This window comes from Tursiops truncatus, chromosome 3, assembly GCF_011762595.2.
Source record: "Tursiops truncatus isolate mTurTru1 chromosome 3, mTurTru1.mat.Y, whole genome shotgun sequence".
Classification (NCBI taxonomy): domain Eukaryota; kingdom Metazoa; phylum Chordata; class Mammalia; order Artiodactyla; family Delphinidae; genus Tursiops; species Tursiops truncatus.
In genome coordinates this window covers 159675875-159701614 of record NC_047036.1, presented here as the reverse complement: position 1 = coordinate 159701614, position 25740 = coordinate 159675875, and the positions used below count along the sequence as shown (strand labels likewise).

Below are 25740 nucleotides of genomic sequence, written 5' to 3'. Positions count from 1 at the left end.
CGCCTCCTCCCTCCGCCCCTGCTCAGAGGAGGAGGGAGTCGGCGTCCGGGAAGAACCTGCACATCTGGCGCTCAGAGAGCGCCATCTAGGAGCGCCTGGGCGCTGGGCCGACTCCTGTCCGGGTTGGGCGGGGGACATTGGGGTTTCCAACCTGAGTTTGGAGCTAGCCAGCCCGAGGGTGTCCCCTTTGTCTCCCCTTTGCGGAGGAGGGACTGCGGGAGGGAAGGGGGACAACTTCAGCCCGAGGCAGGGAGGAAAAGGCAGAAACTAACTTTCCGGGCTTCTGTTTGCCTGTCTGTAAAATAGGCAGAGCAATGGTAAACTTGTTCCCTAAAGTTGTGAGGATTAAGACAGTTCGTTTGCAGAGCAGTTCTTGGCTTACGGGTGGTGCTCAGTGTAAGCTTGTATTATCGTTTGTCGGATGGGGAGCGTGAGTTTCCGGAACAGAAGGAAGGTTGGCACAGGTAGGATCTGACCCAGGCAGTCTGCCTCCGGGACTGGAGGTGTGGTTAGGTTCTGTGGGACCACTGACTTGGAATCCAGGATTTTTCAAGTACTGTCTGAAACACTCCTCCCCCAACATCCTATTCTCCCATTTTGAAGAAACTAAGGTTCAGAGAGGTTGAGTGACAGGCTTCAGGTCACACAGCCTTTTTTAGGAGACCGTGCAGGGACATTTTGCACCTTGGGTTTTTCACTTCCAGCGCCTTGACTGCCAGGTTACCCTCGTCCCCTGCCTGCTTTGGCTTTTGTTACTGTGGGGGCAAAAGACCCTGGACCTTGGGCTTCTGCCTCACTTGGGGCCCGAGGGACATAAGCATTGGTGGCCAAGGACACAGGGCAAGAGGGCAAGTGAGCTTTGAACTCCAGTTGTGTACCCAACCCAGATAGGGAAGGTGGGCAAATCATGCCTGTTTTACAGATGAGGAAACTGAGGTGCAGAGAGGTGCAGAGAAGAAACGCCTTGTGCCCACAGTCCCTCAGCCATCGAAAGAGTGGGGCTTCACCACATACAAGTTCCCTCTTCCTCCGGATCACCTGGCTGCCCACCTTTCAAGGCTTTAAGAGCTGCTTTGGGGTTTGTTTTTTTAAACTATGTGACCTCTCTTTGGTACCACCTTCAGGCAGATGTTTCAGGAGAGGGGTTTGAAGTGAAAAGAGGGCTGATGCTGAGGTTGGGGTGTCCACACAGAGGAGACCAAGAACCATGCTTGGGGGTCAGAGCTTCACTCTTCAGGAGGCTTGAGTCCCAACTTGGGTGCCAATTTGCCCAATTTGCCGCTGTAACCTCAGCCAAGTTCCCTCCCGGTTCTGGCCTTTACCTACTGTGCTGTGAAAAGGATGTGTTTCCCGTGTCCAGGTAACGTCTCAGGTCAGAAGTTGGAAGTGCTTGGGAGATGGACAGCAGTGAAATAGTATTCAGGCGAGGCGTACACTGTGCAGCCCCCAACCTATAGAGAAGGGGAAGCCCAGGGAGGTTACGAGATCTACCGGATACCCCCTGAAAGGTTTTTACTCACAGCACTTCCGACACCAAATGAGTGGGTTTTTTTTTTTTTCCCCTACACTAACCAGTTTTCCAACTGCAGACACCAACTGGGTATCCTACAATTCAATTCTGACACTCTACCTGGAGTTAGCACGGACCACACAGGTGAAGAGTTCAAAACTGCCCCACTTCAGATGCCGATCACAGGTCCCAGGTTGCCACCTGTGCTGCTTTTTATTAAAAAAATTATTTAATTTATTTTTGGCCCTGGGCGGCATGGGCATGCAGGGATTAGTTCCCCCATCAGGGATCGAACCCGTGACCCCTGCAGTGAAAGCGCCGAGTCTTAACCACTCCGCGGGAATTCTGCCCCCCCCCGCCCCCACCCCGGTACTTCTTAAAGACTGGCTATAAACCCGAGGGTTCCCACTAACCCCTCCTTAGGTTCAATAATTTGCTATAACAGCTCACAGGGCCCAGGAAAGCACTTGACTCACTCTTTCCAGTTTATTTTAAAGAATACAACTTAGGGGCAACCAAATGGAAGAGATGCATAGGGCAAGGTATGGGGGAAGGGCAAATGGGGGAAGGGCAGGGAACTTCCATGCCCTCTCTGGGCACCTCATCTTCCCAGCACCCCATGAGTTCACCAATGCTTGGGCAGGATTGATGAAATCCCTGGCGTTTGGTGATTAACTCAATATCCAGCCCGTCTCCCTTCCCAGGAGGTCTGGGAGGTGTGGCAGAAAGTTACAACCCTCTGATCATGCCTTGGTCTTTTTGGAGACCAGCCCCCATCCTGAAGCTATCTAAGGACCCTGGCCGCACCACTCTGGAGTTTACAGAAATTTTAGGAGCTGTGTGCTAAGAACCAGGGACAAAGATCCTGCTAAATGATTGCAGCACAGGGGCTCAAACCCAAGCCTTTTACCTGCCTAAAAGGAGCCTTGGGGCTAGGTGGAGGCCCTGTCTTTTCACTAGCATGTGACCTGAAGGGCTTTTTGGAAACCATAGATCTGGCCCCTACTTGCCACTTTTCTGGAAAAAAGGCCTTGACTGCACCTGGCCCTGGGCAGGTCAGTGTCTCTTTCCAGGCAGCTCCCCACCGTCCTTCTGGCCTCGGGACCTTGGCACAGCTGCAAGCCTGATACCCCTCTTCCCTCAGCCACCCAGCTGAGCTTCACCTCTCAAGCTCTGCTGCAGATGCCCTTATTGGGCTCCATCAGTGCTCTGTGCTTCCACTATTATCGCCCTGATCACCCTGGATTTGTGTTTGGCTTACTCAGGTCATGAATGGGAACTGTCCTGGTCACTGCTGAAACAAAGGACATAAGTCTTGTCCAACTCCCATATCCCTAGTTTTGCCCAAAGCCACACCCACAGGGTGGAGAAGACAGAGGATCTTTGCAGAGGGAGGCTGGGCGTCCCTGTTGGCCTCTTGCTCTGATGCCCCCCAGTGGCTTCCCAGGGAGGCCAGGCAGAGGCCTCTGGGCCAGGCTGTGTGGCTTTGGCAGGACACTGCTGAGCTGAGGCCAAAGAGTGTGTCAGCCGTGGCCCAGCCAGCAGTGATTCACACGAGGCCTTGGCCCAGCCCCAGGAGGTGACCGGGGATGGTGGCCTCACTTCCCCTTCCAGGACTGTGGCTCAGGGTCAGTGCCCATTTTTGCCAGGCAGTGGGAAGATCCCAAGGGGCCCTGGGCCTGGCACTACCCTAAGGAGCCCCCATCCTCAAAGCCAGACACTCTAAACCCTTTAGGATGTAAGTCAGAGCACAAGAGCCATGGCTTACCCCTCACCTTCTCAACAAAACCCAAACTCCTATATAGTCCTCTCTGAAGCCTTACCTATACAGTCACCCTCCCTGCCCTCTTCTCCCTCTCTCCAATGACTTTAGCCTCCTCCATATCCCCTAAACATACCCAGCTTGTTCCCACCACAGGGCCTTTGCATATGCTTTGCTGTCCACCTGGGATGCCCTTCCCACAGCACACCCCCAGCCAACTCTTTTTCTCTCTCTGTGGGGCTCAGCCCATCCCACCCCCACTTTGGTTCCGTCGTAACAGTTTCACACTCCTAGATTATTTGAGTTGTTTGTGTCCCCAGGTCCAGATCAGGTCCCAGCACAAAGTGAGTGCTCAGCAAAAACCCAAGGGATGAGACTGAGGCCACCTCCAGACACATGGAGGGGGAGATTTTGGGGTCCCCTCTGTGCTCAGAGCCCTAACTTTCTACTCAGGATGGGCAGGCAAGATGTAGCAATCACCGTGCCCTCAACCCTGACCCTGACCTGGGTCCTGCCCCCTCCCCCACCCTACTGAGTCAGCCTTCTAATACCCCCTCCCCCCAGGAGATGGGATTGGCCAGGAACCTGGCTGTGAGTCACAAAGCCACTGTGGCACCAGTGCCCCGAGGCCGGCCATCCGCCTGGTGGGTTCAGCTTCAAAGGCAGGTGAGTGAGGCTGGTGGCACATTTGGTGGGGGGCAGTACATGGAGACCTGGTCATTCTCCCCTGGCCCCCAGTGCCTTCAGTCCTCCTGGGCCCTCCAGACTGCTTTGAGAGGTGGAACAGCTCCACAGCCTCTCACAGCAGGGGTGCTAGGGGCCCCCAGAGGCCTGATGGTGGGTTTGTCTGCCTTGGGGGCCCAGCCTGGAGAGCCTATCCTGTCTTCTTGGGAAGCTGGGAAAGTGGTCTCAGCTCATGTGACACATGTGGAAGGCTCAGAGGGGTTTGCTCAAAATTGCCTAGCTGCCCACTGAGCTTATGTGTCCGCGGCTCCTATTCCTTCTTTGCATTTCCTGCCATCCTGTTTCTCTCACTCTGTCCTTCCTTTGTCTCCTTATTCTGATTGAGTTTATCGAAAGGGCTGAGCCGTGTGGTTGAGAAAACCTCAGAACCTGGGATGGACCCATTTGGATCCTGAAGCGGCCGTCACCAAGTTCTGAATCCTGGGCCACGTTCATCCATCCATCCATCGATCCATCCATGTATTTATCCTTCCTTTCATCCTTCCATTTATCCATAAATATCTCTTGAGCACATACTATGTGTACTGTTCTAGACACTGGGACAAGGGTAAACAAAGGGTCCTCCCTGGTGGGCAGCTCACAGTCTAACGGGGGAGGCAAATAGGAAACGATATAAAGAAGTAAGACACAGTACGTTGGTACTTCCCTGGTGGTCCAGTGGTTAAGACTCCGTGCTCTCAATGCAGGGGGCCTGGGTTCGATCCCTGGTCAGGGAGCTAGATCCTGCATGCCGTAAGTTAAGAGCCCCGCATGCCACAACTAAGACCCGGCACAGCCAAATAACTAAATAGATTTAAAAAAAAAAAGAAAAAAAGACGCACTGTGTTGCCTTCTCTGACATGGGGACAGTGACTGTGCCCACCTCCAGGGAGCCAGCTTCAGGCCAGTTTGCTGTTACAATTCAGTTTACATTGATGCCCGTTGTGCCTGGGGCCTGGCCCATCTTGGGGCCATATATTCTTGAAAACAAATCGACTGTGATCATCTCTGTCTTGAGATGTTTAGTCCATTATCATATCAATGATTAATATGATTGAATTTAAATCTACCATTTTACTACTTTTCTTTCTGTGGTCTCCGAATTTTATTCCTCTGTTCCCCCTCTTCTGCCTTCTTTTGGATTATTTGAATCTTTTTCAGAATTCTCTTTTAAATTAACTACTGCCTTTTTTTTTTTCCTTTTTAGGGGCTGCTCAAGGAACTGCAATCCTTAACATATATCCTTAAGTCACAATTGACTTGGACTTACTATTGTTCTACTTCACCTAAAATGTAAAAATCTTCCAACTGTAGAGGTCTTTTTACCCTCACCATTGTCCTTTATTCTCTTTGTCATATGAATGACATCTACCTAGATTATAAATGCCACAAGACAATGTTTTAGTTTTTGCTAATACAGTTATATGTGTTCTTTAAAAGAGGAAAATAATAGTCTTTTTTATTTATGCAGGTATTTATCATCTCTTATGTGTTCTTCATTTCTCCCCAAAGATCTGTTTCCCTCAAGTGTAAATCTCCTTCAGCTTGAAGAACTTTCTTAGTAGCATTTATTGTAATGCAGGTGTGCAGGTGACAAACTCTTTTAGTTTTTTTTTTACCTGAAAATGTCTTTATTTATTTATTTTTTTTCAAAAATAATTTTTGTTATTGAAGTATAGTTGATGTACAATATTAAATAAGTTCTAGGTATACAGTATAGTGATTCACAAGTTTTAAAAGTTATGCTGCATGTATCGTTATTATAAAATATTGGCTATGTTCCCTGTGCTATATAATACATCCTTGTAGATTATTTTGTACATAATAATTTGTACCTCTTAATCCCCTACGCCTAGATTCTTAGAAAGCTAAAGGGACACACCTGAGAAGGTATGGTGGCATCAGACCCTCTAACTGATTAATAACAAGACACATCCACAAGCACTTACCCAACAAGCAATCTGTGTTGGTTGATTATGTGCCAGGCTGGCAATAGAGCTGGGGACACAGCAGTACAGCCCTTGCTCTCCAGTTAGCATGGTCATCTTGGAGGTAATCACCCATGACTGCCGTCCGGGCACAAAGCATCTCTCAGGGCATAGGAGCTACACAAGCCACATAAACCAGGTTCTTTGCACATTTTGGACCAAGCAGAGATGACCAGTCACGTGTCATCTTGTTTCTCTTTCTTTCTTTCTTTCTCTTTCTCTCTCCCTTTCTTTCTTTCTTATCAAAGTATAGTTGATTTATAATGTGTTAATTTCAGCAAAGTGATTCAGATATATATATATATATATATATATATATATATATATATATATATTCTTTTCCAGTTTCTTTCCCATTAGAGTTTATTACAAGATATTGATCATCTTGCTGCTTTTACTTCCCCTCTGAGGCAGAATTGATTCTCATTCTTTGCATACTGCTTAGAGAACCACTTTTGTTTCTGAGGAGTTTAACACCTTTTTATGCAGCTTGAAATCTCTGAGTATCTCCGTTCGCAGCTGTTACTTCATAGAGTCTACAGAGAAAGGTGTGCGTGAGATTGCTTTGAGCGCCTAGCCCACCAACCCCACATTGAGCGGGGGAATTCCACAAAGCCTATCCGTTTTGAAAAATTTCAGTGATGCCTTGTGTCATACAGTCATCTCTGTTCTGGCTTGCAGGACTTCCCCGGGGTAAATTGACCAAAACTAGGCGGCAATTCAAGATGCAACTCAAGGATTTCCCTGGTGGTGCAGTGGTTAAGAATCCGCCTGCCTATGCAGGGGACGCGGGTTCAAGCCCTGGTCCGGGAAGATCCCACATGCCACGGAGCAATTAAGCCCGTGTGCCACAACTACTGAGCCTGAGCTCTAGAGCCCACGAGCCATGAATGCTGAGCCCGCGTGCCACAGCTGCTGAAGCCTGTGCGCCTAGAGCCTGTGCTCAGCAACAAGAGGAGCCACCGCAATGAGAAGCCCGTGCACCGCAACGAAGAGTAGCCCCCGCTCGCCGCAACTAGGGAAAGCCCACACGCAGCAATGAAGACCCAACACAGCCAAAAATAAATTAAAAAAAAAAAAAAAAAGATGCAACTCAAGGAGGACCAGCTTCTGTTTTCTGTAAAATGTCTTTAACTTTACTCTCAAAGGACATTTTTGCTAGGTATAGAATTATCAGGTGGCAGGTTTTTTTGTTCTTTCATCACTTAGGGTGCATGTCAGTTCTCAATTTATTACATCTTGCCTCCAAATGTACCTTTCAATATGTCCATTACTCTGTAATATACCAAGGAGTTCCTTTCATTGTCTCCTTTCAAGTGAGTAGAGGGTACTGGTGAAACATTGCCGGGAAGTGTCAGTGGTAGGGGTGTGAAGATTCCTGGTGAACCTGCCCCACTCATGGGTCTAGAACGTCATCCCTTTGCGACTTTGCAGACATGACCTGGTGAAAATCTTTCTGTACGCTTCTTGACCCAAAACCCAAAGCCCCCACGGTGGCCCACACACTCTGCAGGCCTTCTGCCCACACCAGCAACTGGACTCCTGACGTGTGCTCATATCACCAGTTACTGATCACCTGTTCCTCCACATGCACTTCAGGGGGTGGCCTTTTGCTTGCCTGGCAACTCCAGCTCTGCTTCGGTCTGGCCAAACCAGCAAATATCTCTGCCATCTGGTGGGTCAAACCACATCTTCTCCAAGGGAGCTTAACCTCTTCCAAATTTGCCCTTCCTTGGGGTACTCCCTAGGAAACCACATTAGAGTTTCCTTTAGGCTGCGCTGGGTCTTCGTTGCTGCACGCGGGCTTTCTCTAATTGTGGTGAGCAGGGGCTACTCTTTGTTGCGGTTCGCGGGCTTATTGCGGTGGCCTCTCTTGCTGCGGATCATGGACTCTAGGCATGCGGGCTTCAGTAGTTGTGGCATGCTGGCTCAGTAGCTGTGGCTCACAGGCTCTAGAGCGCCGGCTCAGTAGTCGTGGCACACAGGCTTAGTTGCTCCGCTGCATGTGGGATCTTCCCGGACCAGGGCTTGAACCTGTGTCCCCTGCATTGGCAGGTGGATTCTTAACCACTGCACCACCAGGGAAGTCCATAGTTACTGTTTTATCATCATAAACAATTCTTTGTATTAAACTTCCCTCATTTAATCTGTGGTGTGGTTTTGATCTTCTGACTGAGCCCAGACTGCTGCAGTGTCTTCTGGATGAGAAGCTGGCTGAATGATGGCTCCACTGTATGTTATGTATTATTTTTCTCTGACTGGTTTCAAGATTTGATCTTGGCTTTTCAGGATGTTGACTGTGTTGAGCCAGGTGTGTGTTTCTTTGTGCTTATCTTGCGTAGGGTTTTCTGAGCTTTTTAAACCTATAAATTTTTTTCCAACAGACTTTTGGCTGTTATTTCTTTACATACTTTTTATACCCTCCTCTTTTTTCTGGGACCCCAATTACATCTATGTTAGACCTTTTGATCTTGTCCCACAGGTCCCTAACGCTTGCTCTATGGCCCATTCTTTATCCCCTCTGTGTTCTTCAGATTGGATAATTTCTATTTATATTCAAACTCACTGACTCTTCTGTCATCTACGCTCTGCTGTTTAGCCCATCCAGAGAATTTTTGAATCCCAGACATTGTATATTTTCAGTTTTAGAATTTCCACCTCGTTCTTTTCTAATATCTTTATTTTTCTATTTCTCTACTGAGATGTCCCACCTCTTCACTCATTACGAGTATATTTTTCTATTTAGCATAATTATAATAGCTGCTCTAAAATCCTTGACTGATAATTCCAACATTTGGGGCATCTTGGGGTCATACTCCATTGATAAATTTTTCTCAGGAGAATGAGTTACATTTTTTTGAGTTTATTCATATTTCTAGTCAATTTGGATTATACCTAGACATTGTGAATGTTAAGATGCAGAGACTGGATGCTGTCATAATCTTCCAAAAAGTATGGGTATTTTTATTTTAGCAGACAATTAACTTGGACTCTTTATCACATTCACTGCAAACATTTCCCCCAGTCTTTTGTACTTTGGCCTTATTTATGGCATCACTGGCCATAATATTTCTTTTGGTCTTTATGATGTCAAACGTGTTTACCTTTTTCAAAGCTTCTGGGTTTCCTTTTTAGTTTTACAACAGCTCAGTGATTTACAGGTTATACTCCCATACTAATAAATGTTCTTATCATTTTTCAATCCATCTGGAATTTTTTAGAATATGGTATGAGATAGAGGTCCAAACTTATGTTCTTCCAAATAGATTGCCTTGTACCACTTGTTTAAACACAGAATTTTCCCCTCCTGAATTGAAATACAATGTATCCTTGGTACATTGGTGTTAATTCCTGGTTTCACTCTTCTGTCACACTGGTCTCTTTGTCTAGTCCTGGATGGGAACCATACTGTGATTATGATGGCTTTTTTTTTTTTTTTTTTTTTGCGGTACGCGGGCCTCTCACTGTTGTGGCCTCTCCCGTTGCAGAGCACAGGCTCCGGATGCACAGGCTCAGCGGCCATGGCTCACGGGCCCAGCCGCTCCGCGGCATGTGGGATCTTCCCGGAGCGGGGCACGAACCCGTGTCCCCTGCATCGGCAGGCGGACTCTCAACCACTGCGCCACCAGGGAAGCCCTATGATGGCTTTTGAGTATGTCTATAATCTGGCAAGTCAAAGTCCTCTTTACTACTCTTCTTTTTTTTAATATATAAATTTATTTATTTATTGTTGGCTGCGTTGGGTCTTCGTTGCTGCGCGCGGGCTTTCTCTAGTTGTGGCGAGCGGGGGCTACTCTGTTGTGGTGCACAGGCTTCTCATTGCGGTGGCTTCTCTTGTTGTAGAGCACGGCCTCTAGTGTGAGGGCTTCAGCAGTTGTGGCTCGCGGGCTCTAGGGCGCAGGCTCAGTAGTTGTAGTGCACGGGCTTAGTTGCTCCGCAGCATGTGGGATCTTCCCGGACCAGGCTCGAACTCATGTCCCCTGCATTGGCAGGCAGATTCTTAACCACTGTGCCACCAGGGAAGTCCCAACTACTACTCTTCATGATCTTCTTGGCTACTCTCATTTACTCTTCCTTCTGAACATTGAAATCATTCCATGTTCAAAAAACTCCCCATTGGGATTCTAATCGGGCATGAATTACACTCTATGAATTGTGATACTGTGTAATAATTTATAGGAATTCTTTCTTCCTAAGCACATGGTACATCTTTCAGATGCTTTTTGTCTCTTTTCCTGGCCTTCACATAACCCCTTTGGCTTTTGTGTAATATTTGTTCCTATGAATTGTGTGTATATATATATATATATATTTTTTTTTTTTTTTTTTTTTTTTTCTTTTTTGGTCATACCACACAGCGTGTGGGATCTTAGTTCCCCGACCAGGGATTGAACCTGGGCCCTCAGCAGTGAGAGCATGGAGTCCGAACTACTGGACCGCCAGGGAATTCCCTGAATTGTATAGTTTTGGACATCACTGTGAATGAATGGTATTTTTTTCTCATTTCCATTTCCAGCTGGTTTTACCTCAAATACAGAAGAGCTATGGGTTTCTGTATGCAGCCATGTGCCTTAGGAAATTAGAAAATTAGAATCTCTTGGGTCTTCTAGGTTGACAATTCCTGCTGAGCTCTTCTTTTCAAACATTTACACTGATTATTCAAGTCCTTGTCATCTTGTTTTGCTGTAACCACCAAAAATAATGATACCCGCAGCAAGGGTGGGGCAACATCTTTCTCCTTCCTTTAACAAAAATGACTTCAGTATTTCACCATTTAAAATGACATTTGCTGTGGTTTTGTAGTTAGACTTACCAATTTTAGATACTATCCTATCTATTTTTAAAAATGTTTATTAGAAATAGCTATTGGATTTGATAAAATGCTTTGGCCAAAATGCTTTGGCCCTTTTTGAAAAATCATATGGCTATCTTCTAGATTTCTAGGTGTAATGAATTACCTTGGGAATATTTAGAAATTGAACTATTTTTACATCTTTGGAATAAATAGCACTTGGGTATAGTATTATTCTTCTGATAAGTGGTCACGTTTTTAGTATGTTTGCATCTTATCTGTCGGTGAGAGCTAGATTGTGGTAACAGTTTCCTTTTTTCCTTCTTTTTTTCTTTTTTAAAAAGGAAATTACAAGGGTTTTATTCTTTTTCTATGAGTTTGTTTTTGAAGTCTCATTCTTTTCTTTTTTCAAAAATGTTTTTCCCCAGTTGTATTGAGATGTAATTGACATACAGCACTGTATAAGTTTAAGGTGTATGTACAGCATGACTTGACTTAGGTATATCATAAAATGATGACTGCGATAAGTTTAGTGAACATTCATCATGTCATATAGATCCAAAATTTAAGAAAAAGAAAAAAATTATTTCCTTGTGATGATAACTCAGAATTTACTCTCTTAAACATATGGCACATATGACATACAGCAGTTTGAATTATTATTATTTTATTTTATTTTTTATTTTTTTTTTTTGTGGTATGCGGGCCTCTCACTGTTGTGGCCTCTCCCGTTGCGGAGCACAGGCTCCGGACGCACAGGCTCAGCAGCCATGGCTCACGGGCCCAGCCGCTCCATGGCATGTGGGATCTTCCCGGACCAGGGCGCGAACCCATGTCCCCTGCATCGGCAGGCGGACTCTCAACCACTGCGCCACCAGGGAAGCCCCAGCTTGAATTATTTTAATCATGTTGTACATTATATCCCTAGTACTTATTTATCTTATAACTGGAAGTGTGTACCTTTTGACTGCCTTCATGCAATTCCCCTGCCCCCATCCCTACCCCTTCTGGTGACCACAATCTGATCTCTTTTTCTATGGGTTTGTTTGTTTGTTTTTGCAGTATAATCGACCTACATTAGTTGCTGGCGTACAATGTAGTGATCTGATATTTCTATACATTAAAAAAGGATCACCATGTGGAACATTGTTTTAAAATATTCTATCTGTTATTCCTATGTTGGAGTGAAGGGGGTCAGGTTCCTACATCACATCATTCTGCCACCTTGACTAAAAGGCCAAACTCCCTCATTTTTTCTATATCCTTTTTTTGGGCTGCGTTGGGTCTTCGTTGCTGCATGCAGGCTTTCTCTAGTTGCTGTGAGCAGGGGCTACTCTTCTTTGCGGTGCCCAGGCTTCTCATTGAGGCGGCTTCTCTTGTTGCAGAGCATTGTCACTAGGCACACGGGCTTCAGTAGTTGTGGCAAATGGGCTTAGTTGCTCCACGGCATGTGGGATCTTCCTGGACCAGGGATTGAACCCGTGTCTCCTGCATTAGCAGGTGAATTCTTAACCACTGCGCCACCAGGGAAGTCCTGGGCTATTTTTTATGATTATTTTTTAAATTAATTAATTTAGGCTGCATTGGGTCTTCGTTGCCGTGAGTGGGCTTTCTCTAGTTGTGGTGAGTGGGGGCTACTCTTTTTTTTTTTTTTTTTGCGGTACGCGGGCCTCTCACTGTTGTGGCCTCTCCCGTTGCGGAGCACAGGCTCCGGACGCGCAGGCTCAGGGGCCATGGCTCACGGGCCCAGCCGCTCCGCGGCATGTGGGATCTTCCCGGACCGGGGCACGAACTCGTGTCCCCTGCATCGGCAGGCGGACTCTCAACCACGGCGCCACCAGGGAAGCCCTGGCCAGGCTTTTAATAGCAGACCTTAATTTCTTCTGTTCCCTTTTAAATGTCCTATAATTGTAATAACCAATCTGTCCTCTTTTATGTTCAGCTTCTTTCACTCAAAACAATGTATGTGAGATTTCTCTATAGTGCTGACCTCATTCTCATTGATGTGTTGAACGGGTATAAATAAGTCAGTATTTCTATTCCTATTCGTTCATATTAATATATTGATGAATATACACTTGATATTCATTATTCTGTTGATGGGCACTTGGGTGCTTTCTGGTTTGGGGTGAGTATAAACACTTGGACCTCTTGAGTATATATGTCAGGGTGGAATTGTTGAGTTCCTGTCAAGATATGGATCGTTTCTGCAAGTGGTTGTGACATATTCATCTTTTAAATTTTAGCCATTCTTTAGCCATTCACCATTTCTAATGGCTGGATAGTATACCACTGTATGAATATTCAATTGATTAATTTAAACCACCATTTGGCTTGTTTCCAGTTTTGACTCTTCTCAAAAGTATAGAGATGAACATCCTTGAGTACTTTTCTTTATGCACTTGTAACTGCCCCCTAGCAATCACCTTTTTGGTTATTTCCAGTTTTGTTTTTAGGTACGAAATAACACTGGATATATGTAAAATAGATAACCAACAAGGGCCTACAGTATAGCACAGGGAACTATACTGAATACCTTGTAATAACCTATAATGGAAGAGAATGTAAAAAAAGAACATATATGTATATATATTTAGGTATGTATAACTGAATCACTTCTCTATACACCTGAACCTAAGACAGCATTGTAAATCAACTATATTTCAATAAAAATTTTTTTAAAAACCCCACTGGAATAGACTTCCTTGCACATTCATCTTTTTTTTTTTTAATCCAAAAACGTGTGTGTGGAGGAGATTCACTGACAATTGTAGCAGAAGTGCCAATTCTTAAAAAAAATTAAGTTATTTATTTTTGGCTGCATTGGGTCTTAGTTACTGCGCACGGGCTTTCTCTAGTTGTGGCAAGCGGGGTCTACTCTTTGTTGCGGTGTGCAGGCTTCTCACTGCGATGGCTTCTCTTGTTGTGGAGCATGGGTTCTAGGCACACGGGCTTCAGTAGCTGTGGCATGTGGGCTCAGTAGTTGTGGCTCGCGGGCTCTAGAGCGCAGACTCAGTAGTTGTGGTGTATGGGCTTAGTTGCTCCGTGGCATGTGGGATCTTCCCGGACCAGGGCTCGAACCCATGTCTCCTGCATTGGCAGGCAGATTCTTAACCACTGTGCCACCAGGGAAGCCCAGAAGTGCCTTTTTTTTTTTTTTTTAAAGAAGATGTTGTGGGTAGGAGTTTATTAATTAATTAATTTATTTTTGCTGTGTTGCGTCTTCGTTTCTGTGCCAGGGCTTTCTCTAGTTGTGGCAAGCGGGGGCCACTCTTCATCGCAGCGCGCAGGCCTCTCACTATCGCGGCCTCTCTTGTTGTGGAGTACAGGCTCCAGACGCGCAGGCTCAGTAGTTGTGGCACACGGGCCCAGTTGTTCCGCGCCATGTGGGATCCTCCCAGACCAGGGCTCGAACCCGTGTCCCCTGCATCAGCAAGCAGATTCTCAACCACTGCGCCACCAGGGAAGCCCCAGAAATGCCAATTTTTGATGGTGGCTTTATCCTACCCTTTGGCCTAACTGGTATTTCTCTAGTTTTACCTCTGAATGAGCGAGATTTGCAAAGAGAAAAAAAAAAAAAGTTGTGTTTTTTTTTTTTTAAAGAGAATTTAGTTTTTTTGCTTTTAACATCTCTTTTCGTTTTGGTCTTGGGGACAGAGCCAACCCAGGTCAGTGTAGCTGCACAGTGCATGGGCTGAAGGGATGAAGGCTGCTTCCTCTTGCAAGCTGGCTTCTGAGATTGCACCTTCTCTTCCTGCTTTTCCTCCAGGTCTGTGACCCTCCAAGGTATGAAGTCTGACTGGTCCAGCCAGAAGGGGGTACTTCTGCAAAGTAAGTGTCTTATGCTCCAGGTTATACATCAGGGCTGCTTGACAGTGTCTGAACTCTCTCTGCATCAAAGTACTTCTTTTTTTTTTTTAACAGCAGATGGACTAAGATTTGTTTATTTACTTAACATTAACATTTAAAAAGATTTCATTTATCTCAGCAACTTGAAAGACAATTGAGTGTACTATTAAAACACTTGAAATCCAGAGACAAGAAAGATCCCAGCGCCATTCTGGAGGTGGCGTGAAGATCTGTGCCAGGCCTCCAACCTAGGCTAGGCTCTGCCATGAAACTGAGACAACCTAAAGATAAGACAGCCTTGGCCTCGTTCCCACTGGGAGACAGCCCTAACTGCTCATGAGTAAGAGAGAGCTAGATTGTACTGACGACTGGTTCCTCATGAGTCATCAGGAAGGTCAGTTGGTTCTGTCTTCAGCAGGTAGTCAAAGTACTTCTGAAAGCCAGTCATGCCCTCATTCTTCCCTCTACCGTCCTTCCATCTGTCATTGATCTATCCGTCATCTACGTTATCCCCCATTCATTCACTGATCCATCCAGCCATTCATCAGTCCACCTCCTATTCATTGATCTCTTTACCAATTCCTTCAGCTTTCTTCATTCACACACATTTATCTACTCAGGTTTCATCCATCCATCTGCCCACTCATCTCTCCTCCCTCCCTCCATCTATCCATATATCCCGCCACCCACCCACGCATCCACGCATCTATCCATCCACCCACCTACTCGTCTATCCATCCATCCATTCCTCCAGCCATCCATTCCTCCATCCACCCACACATCCATCCATTTATCTGTTTACTCACTCATCCATCTGTTCATCCATCCATCCATGTGTCCATTTCCTTATTTACTTATCTGTTCATCAATTCATTCGTCAACTTCATTTACTCATCCATTTGCAGCCCTACCCTTCATCCATTCCTCCAACCCATCCAGCATTCATGCGTCCCCTGATTTATCCATTCAGTATCTAGCCATGAGACCATCTATCCATCCAACTTTCAGTCCACTCATCCACTCATTTATTGGTCAAGCTAGCCACCCAGCCAATACCTGTTCAAAGCTTGGAGCCCAGCCCTGTGACTGAGATAGGGCCACAGAAGTGACTCAGACTTGGTTCCCGCCCTCTAGGAATTCACAGTCGATGGAGAAAAGCAAATAATAACACCAGGCGCATACACACACAAACAGGATATTTCCAAAATACTGTGATCAGTGCTGTACTCACAGTATGTTCCAGATACAGAGGAAGGTCGAAAAGCAGGTGGTCAGACATTCAGGTGAGAATGTGCCATGTGTGCTGGTGTTGAAGTAGCCCCAGGGTGATGAGGGAGACATGGGTACCAAAGGCCACCTGGGCATGTGGCTGGGAGAGAGAGGGCCTGCCAAGGAGAGGAGGAAGGTGGCAAGGTGCCAGGAGCAAGAAGATGTAGGTTCTGGGGTGAGTGCCCGCCCCAGCCAGGAGGCCTCGTGTGTACATTACACTGCTCCCTGACCACTTACTTCCCTATAACCCCCCACAGGCAGAGCTGAGCCGCCTAGGAACCAAAGCAAGGCAGCAAGCAACACAGCTACAGGTGTCACCCAGTGGGCAGAGCTCCTATCAGCCGTCCCCAACCTTCAAGACAAAGTGGGGACACTGCGTCTGCAGTTACAGGTGTCACCCAGCGGGAAGAGCTCCTATCAGCCCGTCCCCAATCTCCAAGGCAAAGCAGGGACACTGCATCCACGGCCCCGGCATGAGCCGCCTGCATCCGAGGAGACCCTTGTGCAACAGCCAGACAAGGACGAGACGGTGGCTCATCATGTCCCATGCCTCCGGGCTGCGGTGGAGAGCCAGACCTTCAAGAATGTCCTGGTGGACGAAATGGACATGATGCTGTCCCACGCAGCCACCCTCATCCAAGCCAACTGGAGGGGCTACCGGCTCCGGCAGAAGGTAATCTCTCAGGTGATGGTGACCAAGGCCATCCAGGAGGCCTGGCGACGCTTCAGCACCAGGTGCCTCCTCCAGTCTGGCAAGACGGTGGAGAAAAAAGCGAAGGTGGAGGAGAGGGACATCCCTTACCACTCGCCCCGGCAGGTGCGGTTCCAGCATCTGGAAGAGGGCAAGTCCCTTCTGGCCCAGCCCACCATGGTGAGCAAGGAGACCCAGTTTCCTTCCTCCAACGGCCTGGCCGCTTGTACCCACCAGCTGGCCTTGCTGCAGTCCCAGGGCATGTCACAGCCGGGTACGTGCTCTGTCGGAGGCCCCAGCGTCGCCTTCCTTCCACACCAGACCGCTGCCATCAGACTTCCGTGTCCTGTGAGTCCAGAGGCGAAGTGCCTCCCATGCCTGCTGACAAGAACCATCAGAAATGCCTGCCTTGTCCACGGAGAGGGGGACATGATGAAGACCAAGCAAGTTACTGCCAGAGCTAACAAGGCAGGAGGCCCGGGGCCACCACCATCCGGAAGATGTGCCCAGGCAGTTCAAGGACAACTCAAGAGCCAGACCCAGGCCCACATGGAAGCAGAGGTCCTCGAAGGGCCACCACAGACAGGCCCAGCACCCGTGATAACCAAGACCCCAGCCCAGACGTGCCCACAAGCCACAGTGACCAAGACCCTACTCCAGTCATGCCTAGCGGCCACGATGAACAAAATCCAATCCCAGCCGTGCCCAGTGCCCGTGATAACAATAACCAAAACCCCACCCCAGCCCTGCCCAGCGACCCCGGTGACCAAGACCTCAGTTCAGATGAGACCATCAGCCTCGATGACCAACACTTCACCCCGGACACGACCAGCAGCCATGATGGCCAAGACTCCACCCCAGTTATGCCTGTTGCCCTCAACGTTCAAGTCTCCAACGCAGACACGCCCTGCAGCCACGATGACCAAGGCCCCACCCCAGACGTGTGCAGCGCTCGTGACGGCCAAGACCCCACCCCAGGTGCGCCTGGCAGCCACGATGACCAAGACCCCATCTCATCAGACACTCCAAGGCGTCTCGGTGACCAAAGGTCCTCCTGCCCAGACACGCCTGGCGGCCATGGTAACCAAGACCCCAGCTCAGTTACGCTCAGTAGCCGCCATCCTCAGGACCCTGTGCCTGCCCCCTCCAGCAGCTGAAAATCTCAAACCTCCATCTTCAGCATTGGCGGCAGCTGGAATTCCCGACACCTCATCCCACACATGTCTAAGTGGACTGAAGGCCAAGGCTGTGGTGAACGCGAGGCAGGCAGCCGGGGTGACCAAGGTCTCACCCCACCCGTACTTGACTAAGGGAAAAATGAAATGCTTCCCCCCATCACATCTGGGGGCTGGGGATCCCAAGCCTACAGCCAGGCCTCCTTCGGAAGGTGAGAAAATCAAGGACTTCTCCCAGAAACGGGTGAAAACAGAAACAGCGTCTAACATCAGTGAGGCCATGGAAGTGCCCGTGGTGTCGTCCTGGTCAAAAGTGGCTGAGGATGGGAGCAAGCAGGCACACCTGAGGACGGATGTCGTGAAGGCCCTATCCCAGGTATGTGAGCCTATAGAAACAGCTGTGGCACATCTGGGTACCTGTCTGCCTCAGGCACAACCGGCCCCGTGTTCGACCACAGGCTCGCCTCAGGCACGTCTGCCGGCCGAGCTGACCAAGCCCCCGTCCCAGGCACATGTTTCTACCAAGCTGACCAAGGGCCCGTCCCAAGGACATCCACCCCCTGAGCTGACCACAGCCCTAGCCCAATCACATCTGTCCAAGGTGCAGTCCCAGGCACATCTGCCCACCACGCTGACCCAGGCACCGTCCCAGGCACATCTGGCCACAGAAACGGCCAAGAGCTTCCATGCAGCCCGCCAGGCCGCTGAGCTCAGCAGCAAGACCCAATCCCAACCACTCCTAGTCGAGTTCAAGGCCTCCACCCAGCCCTGCCAGCATGTTGGCGCCCTGCCCCGAGCCAAGCCAGAGGACAGATTGACCCAGCTCCTGTCCCACATCTACGTGCAGGGCAAGGCCACCCAGGGCCCACGCCAGGGGGCCTCTGAGAGCCAGAACACGCTGGTGCCTCTGCTGGCCTCTGCTGGGCACACCACGTGCAATGTCGAATCCTGGGGGGACAGGGCCCAGCTGTCAACAAGCAGCCCAGCCCCACCCTGCCAGGAGGAGCTGGCAGCCTCCCAGCTCGCTTCCCTATGTGCTGAGCTGGCTGCCCTGCTGGGCTCCCAGGAGAACCTCTCCGCGCCCTGCTGGCAAAAGCCCTCTCCCAGGGGAAAGTGAGGGCGGCCCTGGACCAGGCCCTATCCAAAGAGGTCTCGGGAGCCACGATGGCCAAGGCCCTGCCCCAGGGCATCCTGGGCACGGCGCTGGTGAAGGCGCTGTCCTGGGGCAAGCTGGCCACCAGGCTGTCCTGCGCCCTGGCCCGGGGCAAGCTGCGGGCAGAGCTCCCTAAGGCCATTCAGGGCAGACTGGCGGACGTGCTCAGCAAGGCCCTGATGGAGGGGGAGCGGGCCACCTTGAACCAGGCCCTGTGTCAGGGTGAGCTGGGCGCAGTCCTCAGCCAGTCTTTTTCTCAGGTGGCCCTGAGGTCTGGAGTTGTCCTCCCCAAGGCTGCTGCGAAAACGGCGGGAAGCAGGGTGACTGTGATGCCGACCCTGGTGGAGGTGGACTGCAGGAGGAGCCCGTCGGCTGCATGGGGTCCCACCCTGGGCCCCATGAGACTACAGCCCAGCAAGGTCAGGGTTCACTGGGGTGGGGCCTCGGAGGGTTTCATCACAGGCTGGCCCTCCAGGCTCTTGGAAGAGGTGGGGGATGGAGCCATGCTCGGGGGGTCACCCTGCTCCTCGGTGGTCTCTGTGGGCGCCTCCTTGACTGCTGGACCCCTTGACCATTCATCAGTATCCCCTGATTGCTGCCCTGGACCCCACTCTGTCACAGGAGATGGGACCCAGCAGAGACACCCTAAATCTGTACCTGACCCCCAAGGTCCGTGAGGCAAATGTGTGCCTGCACCCAAGGGCTAGTGAACTGGCCTCAGATCTCAGTCCCATGGTGAGTGAGGTGGACCCCAATTTGCCCAACTCGCCCCACCAGCAGCCGCCCCCCAGTCTGTGGCAGCCACTCATTGCCAATGGCGTGGGCCCAAGCATGAGCCGGCCGTCATTGGCCAGTGGCAGCATGACCCCAAGCGCCCACAATCCACACGAGGTCAGCAGGGCGGCCCCACGTCCATGGGCGTCGTCGGGGGAGGGCAGGGTAGTGGCACCGGGCAAGCTTCCCGGCACTGCAGGTCGTGGGAGGGGCACCCACTCCCACCAGTGTGCCGCTGCCTATGTGGGGTCGGCTTGCGGGTGTCAACCCTCCGGGGTCAGCAGGGTACCTCCCGGTGTGTGTTGACCCTCAGTGGCCAGAGGTCCGCAACAGTCATCTATGGTCCCTGAGGAGACCATGCAGAGAACTCGGTCCCCAGATCCTAAACGAGCCTCCATGGGCACTAGGGAGATGACCAACAAGGTGACCCCAAGTCCACCACATGCCTCCACGGTGAGCAAAGCACAACCACAGGCCCCCAAGGCCTGTGTCATAACCCCAGATCTCCGGCCCGGCTCCGTAGCTCCTGGTCATCGCTGGGCACTCAAGACTCAGGTTGATCCCAGTCTGTTCCAAGCCTCCCCAGGCAATAGGCTGGCGCCCACCCTTCCCCGTACAGCCATCCCTGGGCAGGAGAAAAATCAAGCACGGGGTACCATTTCCACTGTTCACTGCCCACAGGAGCTGGTGACTAGCCATATACTTAATGAACTGGTGTCCACTTTGCCACAGGGTCCAGACAGTGACCTGGCCAGAAGCTTCTCCCAGGGCTCCACAGACTATGGCTCCAATGTGAGCAATTCCCAGAGCTCACTGCGCAACTGCAGTTCACTCAGCCTTTCCTCCAAGTCTGTGGCCAGCATGACCGCTGTTGACCTGGTGGAGGAGTAGTCCTGGGAAGCCAGCTTGGACAGGGAGCTTCATCTAGATCCTCTCCTCTCTGGGGCGCCTGTGGAGAGGTCCCAGGGACCTGGGCGCATGGAAGAGTCTGAGAGAGCAGGCCATGGGCACATGACCCCAAACCTCCACGACCGGTCTTCTGCAGCTTCAGAACTGATCCCCCTTCTGCGTCACAGTTCAGTGGCCAGTCACATGACCTAGAGTGTCCACTGGGGCTCAGATGATGAGGGAGATATGTCCTCAGGCCAAAGCTCCATGAATCTGAAGGAGAGCTTGTCCCAGAAACCCTATAGGACTGGGTTGACCCTCAGTCTGTCTTTGAGTAATGTGGTCCCTATGGTCTATTGGCGGCCATCTGTGGCCGGTAGGTTGACCCCATGCCTATCCCAGCCTACAGTAGCCAGTAAGGTCTCCCCAGACCCAGACCAGCTCTCTGTGGCCAGTAGAGTGATCGCCAGCCTATCTGGGCCATCTGTGGCCAGTAAGATGACTCCCACCCTAAGCCAGACATCCAGGACCAATAGGGTGGCCCCTAGCCTAGCTCAGCCATTGGTGACTGATGGGTCCCCAGCTTTGCACAGCCATTGATGGCCTGTAGGGTGGCTCTCAGCCTAGCCCAGCCATCCATGGCCGGTGTGGTGGCCCCCAGCTTAGCCCAACCACCTGTGACTGGTGGGGTGGCCCTGGGCCTAGCCCAGCCATCTATGACCACTGGGGTGGCCCCCAGCCTTGCCCAGCCACCTGTGAACAGTGGGGTGGCCCCTAGCTTAGCCCAGCTGCCTGTGACTTGTGGGGGGACCCCCAGCCTAGCCCAGCCACGTGTGACCAGTGGGGTGGCCCCCAGCCTTGCCCAGACACCTGTGACCAGTGGGGTGGCCCCCAGCTTAGCCCAGCTGCCTGTGACTCATGGCAGGGCCCCTAGCCCAAGCCAGCCACCTATGACTGATGGGATGACCCCCAGCCTAGGCCAGACATGTAGGGTTGGTGGGGTGGCCCCCAGTCTAGCCCAGTCACCTATGACCATTGGGGTGGCCCCTAGCCTAGGCCAACCATCTATGACCATTGGAGTAAACCCCTGCCTAGCCCAGCCATCCTTCGCCAGTGGGATGGCTCCTAGCTTAGGCCAACCTCCTATGGCTTATGTGGTGGCCCCCAGCCTAGGCCAGCCATCTGTGGCTGGGAGGGGGATGCCCAGCCTGGCCCAGCCGTCTGTGATTAGTGTATCGGTTGTGCACTCTGTCAGCCAAGTTGGGCCTGTAGCATGGGTTCAAATCTACTGTCCTCAAGGGTGAGTGCAGTGGCTCCCCGTCAGCGTCCTTCCTCTTTTGCCATTGAAGTCACCTCGTGTGCACCATGTCCATCAGTGGCTAACAGCGTGGGCCGGGGTCTGAGCCAGCCAGCTGTGTCTACTAGGGTGGGCCCGTGTCAAGATCCTCTGATGGTTAGTGGGGTGACCCCACATCCCCAGGCCCCTGAGCTCCGCAAGGTGGCCCTTGGGTTCCATCAGCCATCCAGTATCAGTGGGAGACACCCAAGCATAACTGAATAGTCTGCTGTCACTGTTTCAGCTCCAAGTCTCTACCAGGCATCTGTGGCCCGTGGAGAGGACTCTCGTCTGGGCCAGGGAACTAGTATATCTCAGGGGATTCTGTTCAGGGGCAGGGCTACAAGCGTGTCCCAGGGCACCGTGGCTGCTGGCATGCTTCCACATTTGGAAGCTGCTCGTGTGTTCCTAAGTATGTCTCGGGTACCTGTATCCCCTGGCATGTCAGGGAGTATGGGGTGGAGAAGTGTGGTGACTGGTATGGGCCCAAGCCAATCTCAGGTGACCGGGGGCGTGGCCCCCATTACATCCTGGGCCTCTGCGGCTGGTGCCCCCTTGATTCACGAACCAGCCTCAGAGGCGGGACCTGGCTTCTCTCCAGCTTCAGTGCCCGGTGGATTGGATGTGAGTTCATCCAAGTTTTCCCTCACCAATGTGGGCCCCGGCATATCTCAGGTCAATGTCGATCTCCCAATATCTTTGGACCAACAGTGTCCTTCTGTGCTTCCAATCTCCAAATCCAGTTACCAACAAGCAGATGCTGTCAGCCAGGAGCCTGGGATGGGCATGGCCAGTGGGGTGCTGCCAGGTTCTGTAGCCAGTAGGATGACCACAGCTGTGGCCTCAGGTACTAGGGCCGGTGGTATGACCCCTAGTCTTTCCCCAGGGTCCGTGATCAGGGGTGTGGGCCAGAGCCTTCCTCAAGGGTCCATGATGAGTTGTGTGGCCCCAGCCTTCCACCAGGTTATATGGTCAGTGGTGTGGTTCAGACCCTTCCCCCAGGGTCCGTGATCAGTGGCATGGGTCAGGGCCTTCCTCCAGGTTCTGGGGCCAATGGCATGGCCAGAACCCTGCCTCTGAGTTCTGTCACAACTGCAGTGTCCCCCAGCCTGAATGCAGCATCCGGTGCTGGTGGGAAGAGGCAAGGTCTCTCTGTAAGACCGTCAGCTAGTCTAACTGCTCCAAGCCTGCTCCTAGGTTCAGCGGCAAGTGGGGTGGGCTCAAGTACCCCTCCTCGTCCTGTGGCCTCTAGGGTGGACCCAGCAGCTATGCCTGGGGGACTGGATCAGAACCTAGTTCTGGAGTCCATGGCTAGGACAGCTGGTCCACCCTCCACAGTTGGAGGCGTGGCCCAGAGCCTGCCCCAAGGGTCCATGCTGATCGGGCTCTCTCCTCATCAATATCACGGAGCCCTGGCAGGAGAAGCGTCCACAGCCTCCTTCCAGGCATCCCGTACCCCTGGCCTGGCCCAAGCTTACCTCCAGGAAGCTAATGGCACAGCCAAGGGAGTGTACCAAGTGCCTACGGTTCTGCAAAGAGCCTCACAGTTGAGCCAAGCTCTTGGGATGATGCTGTTTGAGACCACAGGCCACCAGACTGTGATAAACCCAGAGGACCTGGACGAGGCTTTGCTCCAGGGGTCCATATCCAACTGGGAGTCCGAGGTCCTTGAGGCAACCCCGTGGATGTCCCATAGTCCCCTGGCAACTGACATCGACCACAGTCAAGAATTCCCTGCAGAGGATCAGACTCTTGCCAAAGACCAAATGCCGCTCTTGGAGGAGGCGGCTCCCAGCTAAGCTATGTCTATGACCAGCGGCATGGCCTCTGTCCCTCCACAGTCCCCGAGGTTTGCCAAGCACTCCGTGGCCAGTGGTGGCACCCCAACTCTGCATCAGAGGTCAGCCAGCAATTGGGGGGCCCCCAGTTCCCACCTTGTGGCTGCTAGCGGGGTCCCCGGTGCGCAGACAGGGTCTGTCAAGGGCACTTTGGCTCATCAGCAGACATCAGTGTCTCACGCTGTACCCCGGAGCCCCTCCATGGTTTATGTTGTGCCCCAGAGCCCCTCGGCGGCTCACATGTCCCGGAGCCATTCCCGTGGGATGATGGCTTCTACTGTCATCTCAGGGTCACCCAAGCTGGCCCATGGCAGTACTATTGGCAACCGGTTTACACCCAGGATCTGTGGCTGGGATGGGGACCCCAAGCACTTCCCGGAAGTCAGGGGCCACCAGCGTGGCCTCACACGTGCCACTTCATCCACCCCTGGTGAGAGGGGTGGCATCCAGCGCGCTCCAGAAGCCAGTGTCTGGGGGTCTGATTCAGGATGGCCATGAGCCCCTTGGCCCTAGAAGATCCTTCAGGGCCACGCATGATGTCCCTTTCCCACAAATGCCGGACAATTCTGTGGCTGGGACGGGCCCCGCCCATCAGGAGCAGAAGGATGCCCCCAGGTCCTCACAGGAAGTTCCTAAACCTTCCACAGGCGCACCGCTGGCCCTAGCGCCAACAGTCTACACTGGTGAGGCGGCACCACGGATGGTCTTCCCTAGGCTGAATCCGGGGGTTCGGAGTGTGTCCCTGGGCTCTGAGCCTTCACCGAGTGGTTCCCGGCGGCCCCTCTTTAACCAGGAGTCGCCGCCGGTGTCTCGGAATTCCCTTAGCTCCGTGGCTCCTGCAGACAGTCACGGGGCATCCCTGACTCCCGCTGTACTCCAGGGTCCTGAGGACAATGGCGTGTCTGGCAGCCAAGCGTGGAACTCTGCTGTCCCCAGCGTAGCGGTCGGGCCCAGAGACGGCACTGCGGCCCCTGGGGGCGCGTGGTATGTCATGGCGGCGGTGGATCCCAGACAGCCGGGGGAGCTGGTGACGTCGTCGGCGCAGGCTGTGGAGGAGATAATCGTGCATGCGGTGGTCATCCTCCAGGCGTGTACACGTGGCTTCCTGGTGCGCCGTACCATCAAGGTGTGGCATCAGTGGGCCATCCCCATCCAGGCTGCCTGGCGTGGCTACCGTCTACGGCGGGACCTGGCCCGGCTCTGCAGAGCCGCCACAGTCATCCAGGCTGCGTGGCGAGGCTTCTGCATCCGCCGGAGCTGCACCCAGCAGATGCTGCTCCCAGGCATGTGGGCTGAGACGGGCAGCAGGGCCAGGACCACGTCTGATCACCGCTGCTTCCAGTCCTGCCACCCACGTGTCTGTAGTCTCTGCCAGTCACTGAGCTCCGGACTGGGGAGCCCACCCATCGTGGTGATGCTTGTGGGTTCCAGCTCCCGCACATGCCACATATGCAGCCATACCCTGCCCACCCGGGTGCTGCATGGCACGGGCCAGGGTGCTGCGGGCCAGGCCGGCATGCCACGGGGCTGCCTCACCCGGTCAAACCCCCAGAGCCCCTGGCAACCCCATCACCAGAGCCAGAGCAAGGCAGCCACGGCCATTCAGTCAGCCTGGAGGGGCTTCGCTGTACGCTGCCAGCTGAAGCAGCGGCGGTTAGCAGCCAAGATGCTTCAAGCCACCTGGCGCGGCCATTGCACCCGGGCCTCTCTCACCACGGATGCGCTCTTGGGACCAGCGGCGTGGGACAACTCACAGCACATGCCGTGGCTAGGTGTCTAGGACCTTGGCTTACCAGTGGGGGAACACCAGGGGAGGAGCCATGTGGCTCTCTGGGTCTAATGAATAAAGCCCTCCACAGTCTGGGTCTTGGTCTACCTATGCTTACGGGGGTGTCTCGGGCATGGTGCGAGGGAAAATGAGAGGGATCTGGAACATCCTGGACAGGAGGGGCCCAAAACTTCCAACCATGCAGTTGGCACCTAGGGTCTGTG

General features: G+C 51.8%; 2 protein-coding genes across 7 annotated transcripts; both read left to right on the top strand.

The window, feature by feature from the left end:
* The first annotated feature begins 55 nt into the window (after positions 1–55).
* LOC117311702 (IQ domain-containing protein N) lies at positions 56–25633 on the top strand. 6 transcript variants are annotated; one of them, XM_073803069.1, is made up of 7 exons: positions 56–1078; positions 3837–3938; positions 5203–5288; positions 14545–14606; positions 16151–18135; positions 19173–19331; positions 24629–25633. In XM_073803069.1, the coding sequence occupies exons 1-7, from the start codon at positions 908–910 to the stop codon at positions 25526–25528; spliced, it is 3465 nt and encodes a 1154-aa protein (XP_073659170.1). In that variant the 5' UTR covers positions 56–907; the 3' UTR covers positions 25529–25633. The 6 variants fall into 6 exon arrangements, with proteins under 6 accessions (XP_073659170.1, XP_073659171.1, XP_033709840.1 ...); XM_073803070.1 differs by having other exon boundaries at positions 936–4475; XM_073803071.1 differs by lacking the exons at positions 56–1078; positions 5203–5288 and adding an exon at positions 4353–4475 and having other exon boundaries at positions 3843–3938.
* Positions 18142–19166, top strand: LOC141278157 (IQ domain-containing protein N-like; the record flags this gene model as incomplete). Its single annotated transcript, XM_073801838.1, has 1 exon — positions 18142–19166. A coding segment is annotated over one exon (735 nt), but the record flags the coding sequence as incomplete, so codon positions are not given.
* Positions 25634–25740: the final 107 nt, after the last annotated feature.

Excerpts from the sequence above, each read along its gene's own strand:
- LOC117311702 (XM_073803069.1), top strand. The coding sequence starts at position 908 with ATGCCTGTTTTACAGATGAGGAAACTGAGGTGCAGAGAGGTGCAGAGA. Across the intron at positions 3,939-5,202 it reads GGGTTCAGCTTCAAAGGCAG|GGGCTGCTCAAGGAACTGCA; the intron begins GTGAGTGAGGCT and ends TTTCCTTTTTAG. Across the intron at positions 19,332-24,628 it reads TGAGACTACAGCCCAGCAAG|GGTCCTGAGGACAATGGCGT; the intron begins GTCAGGGTTCAC and ends GCTGTACTCCAG.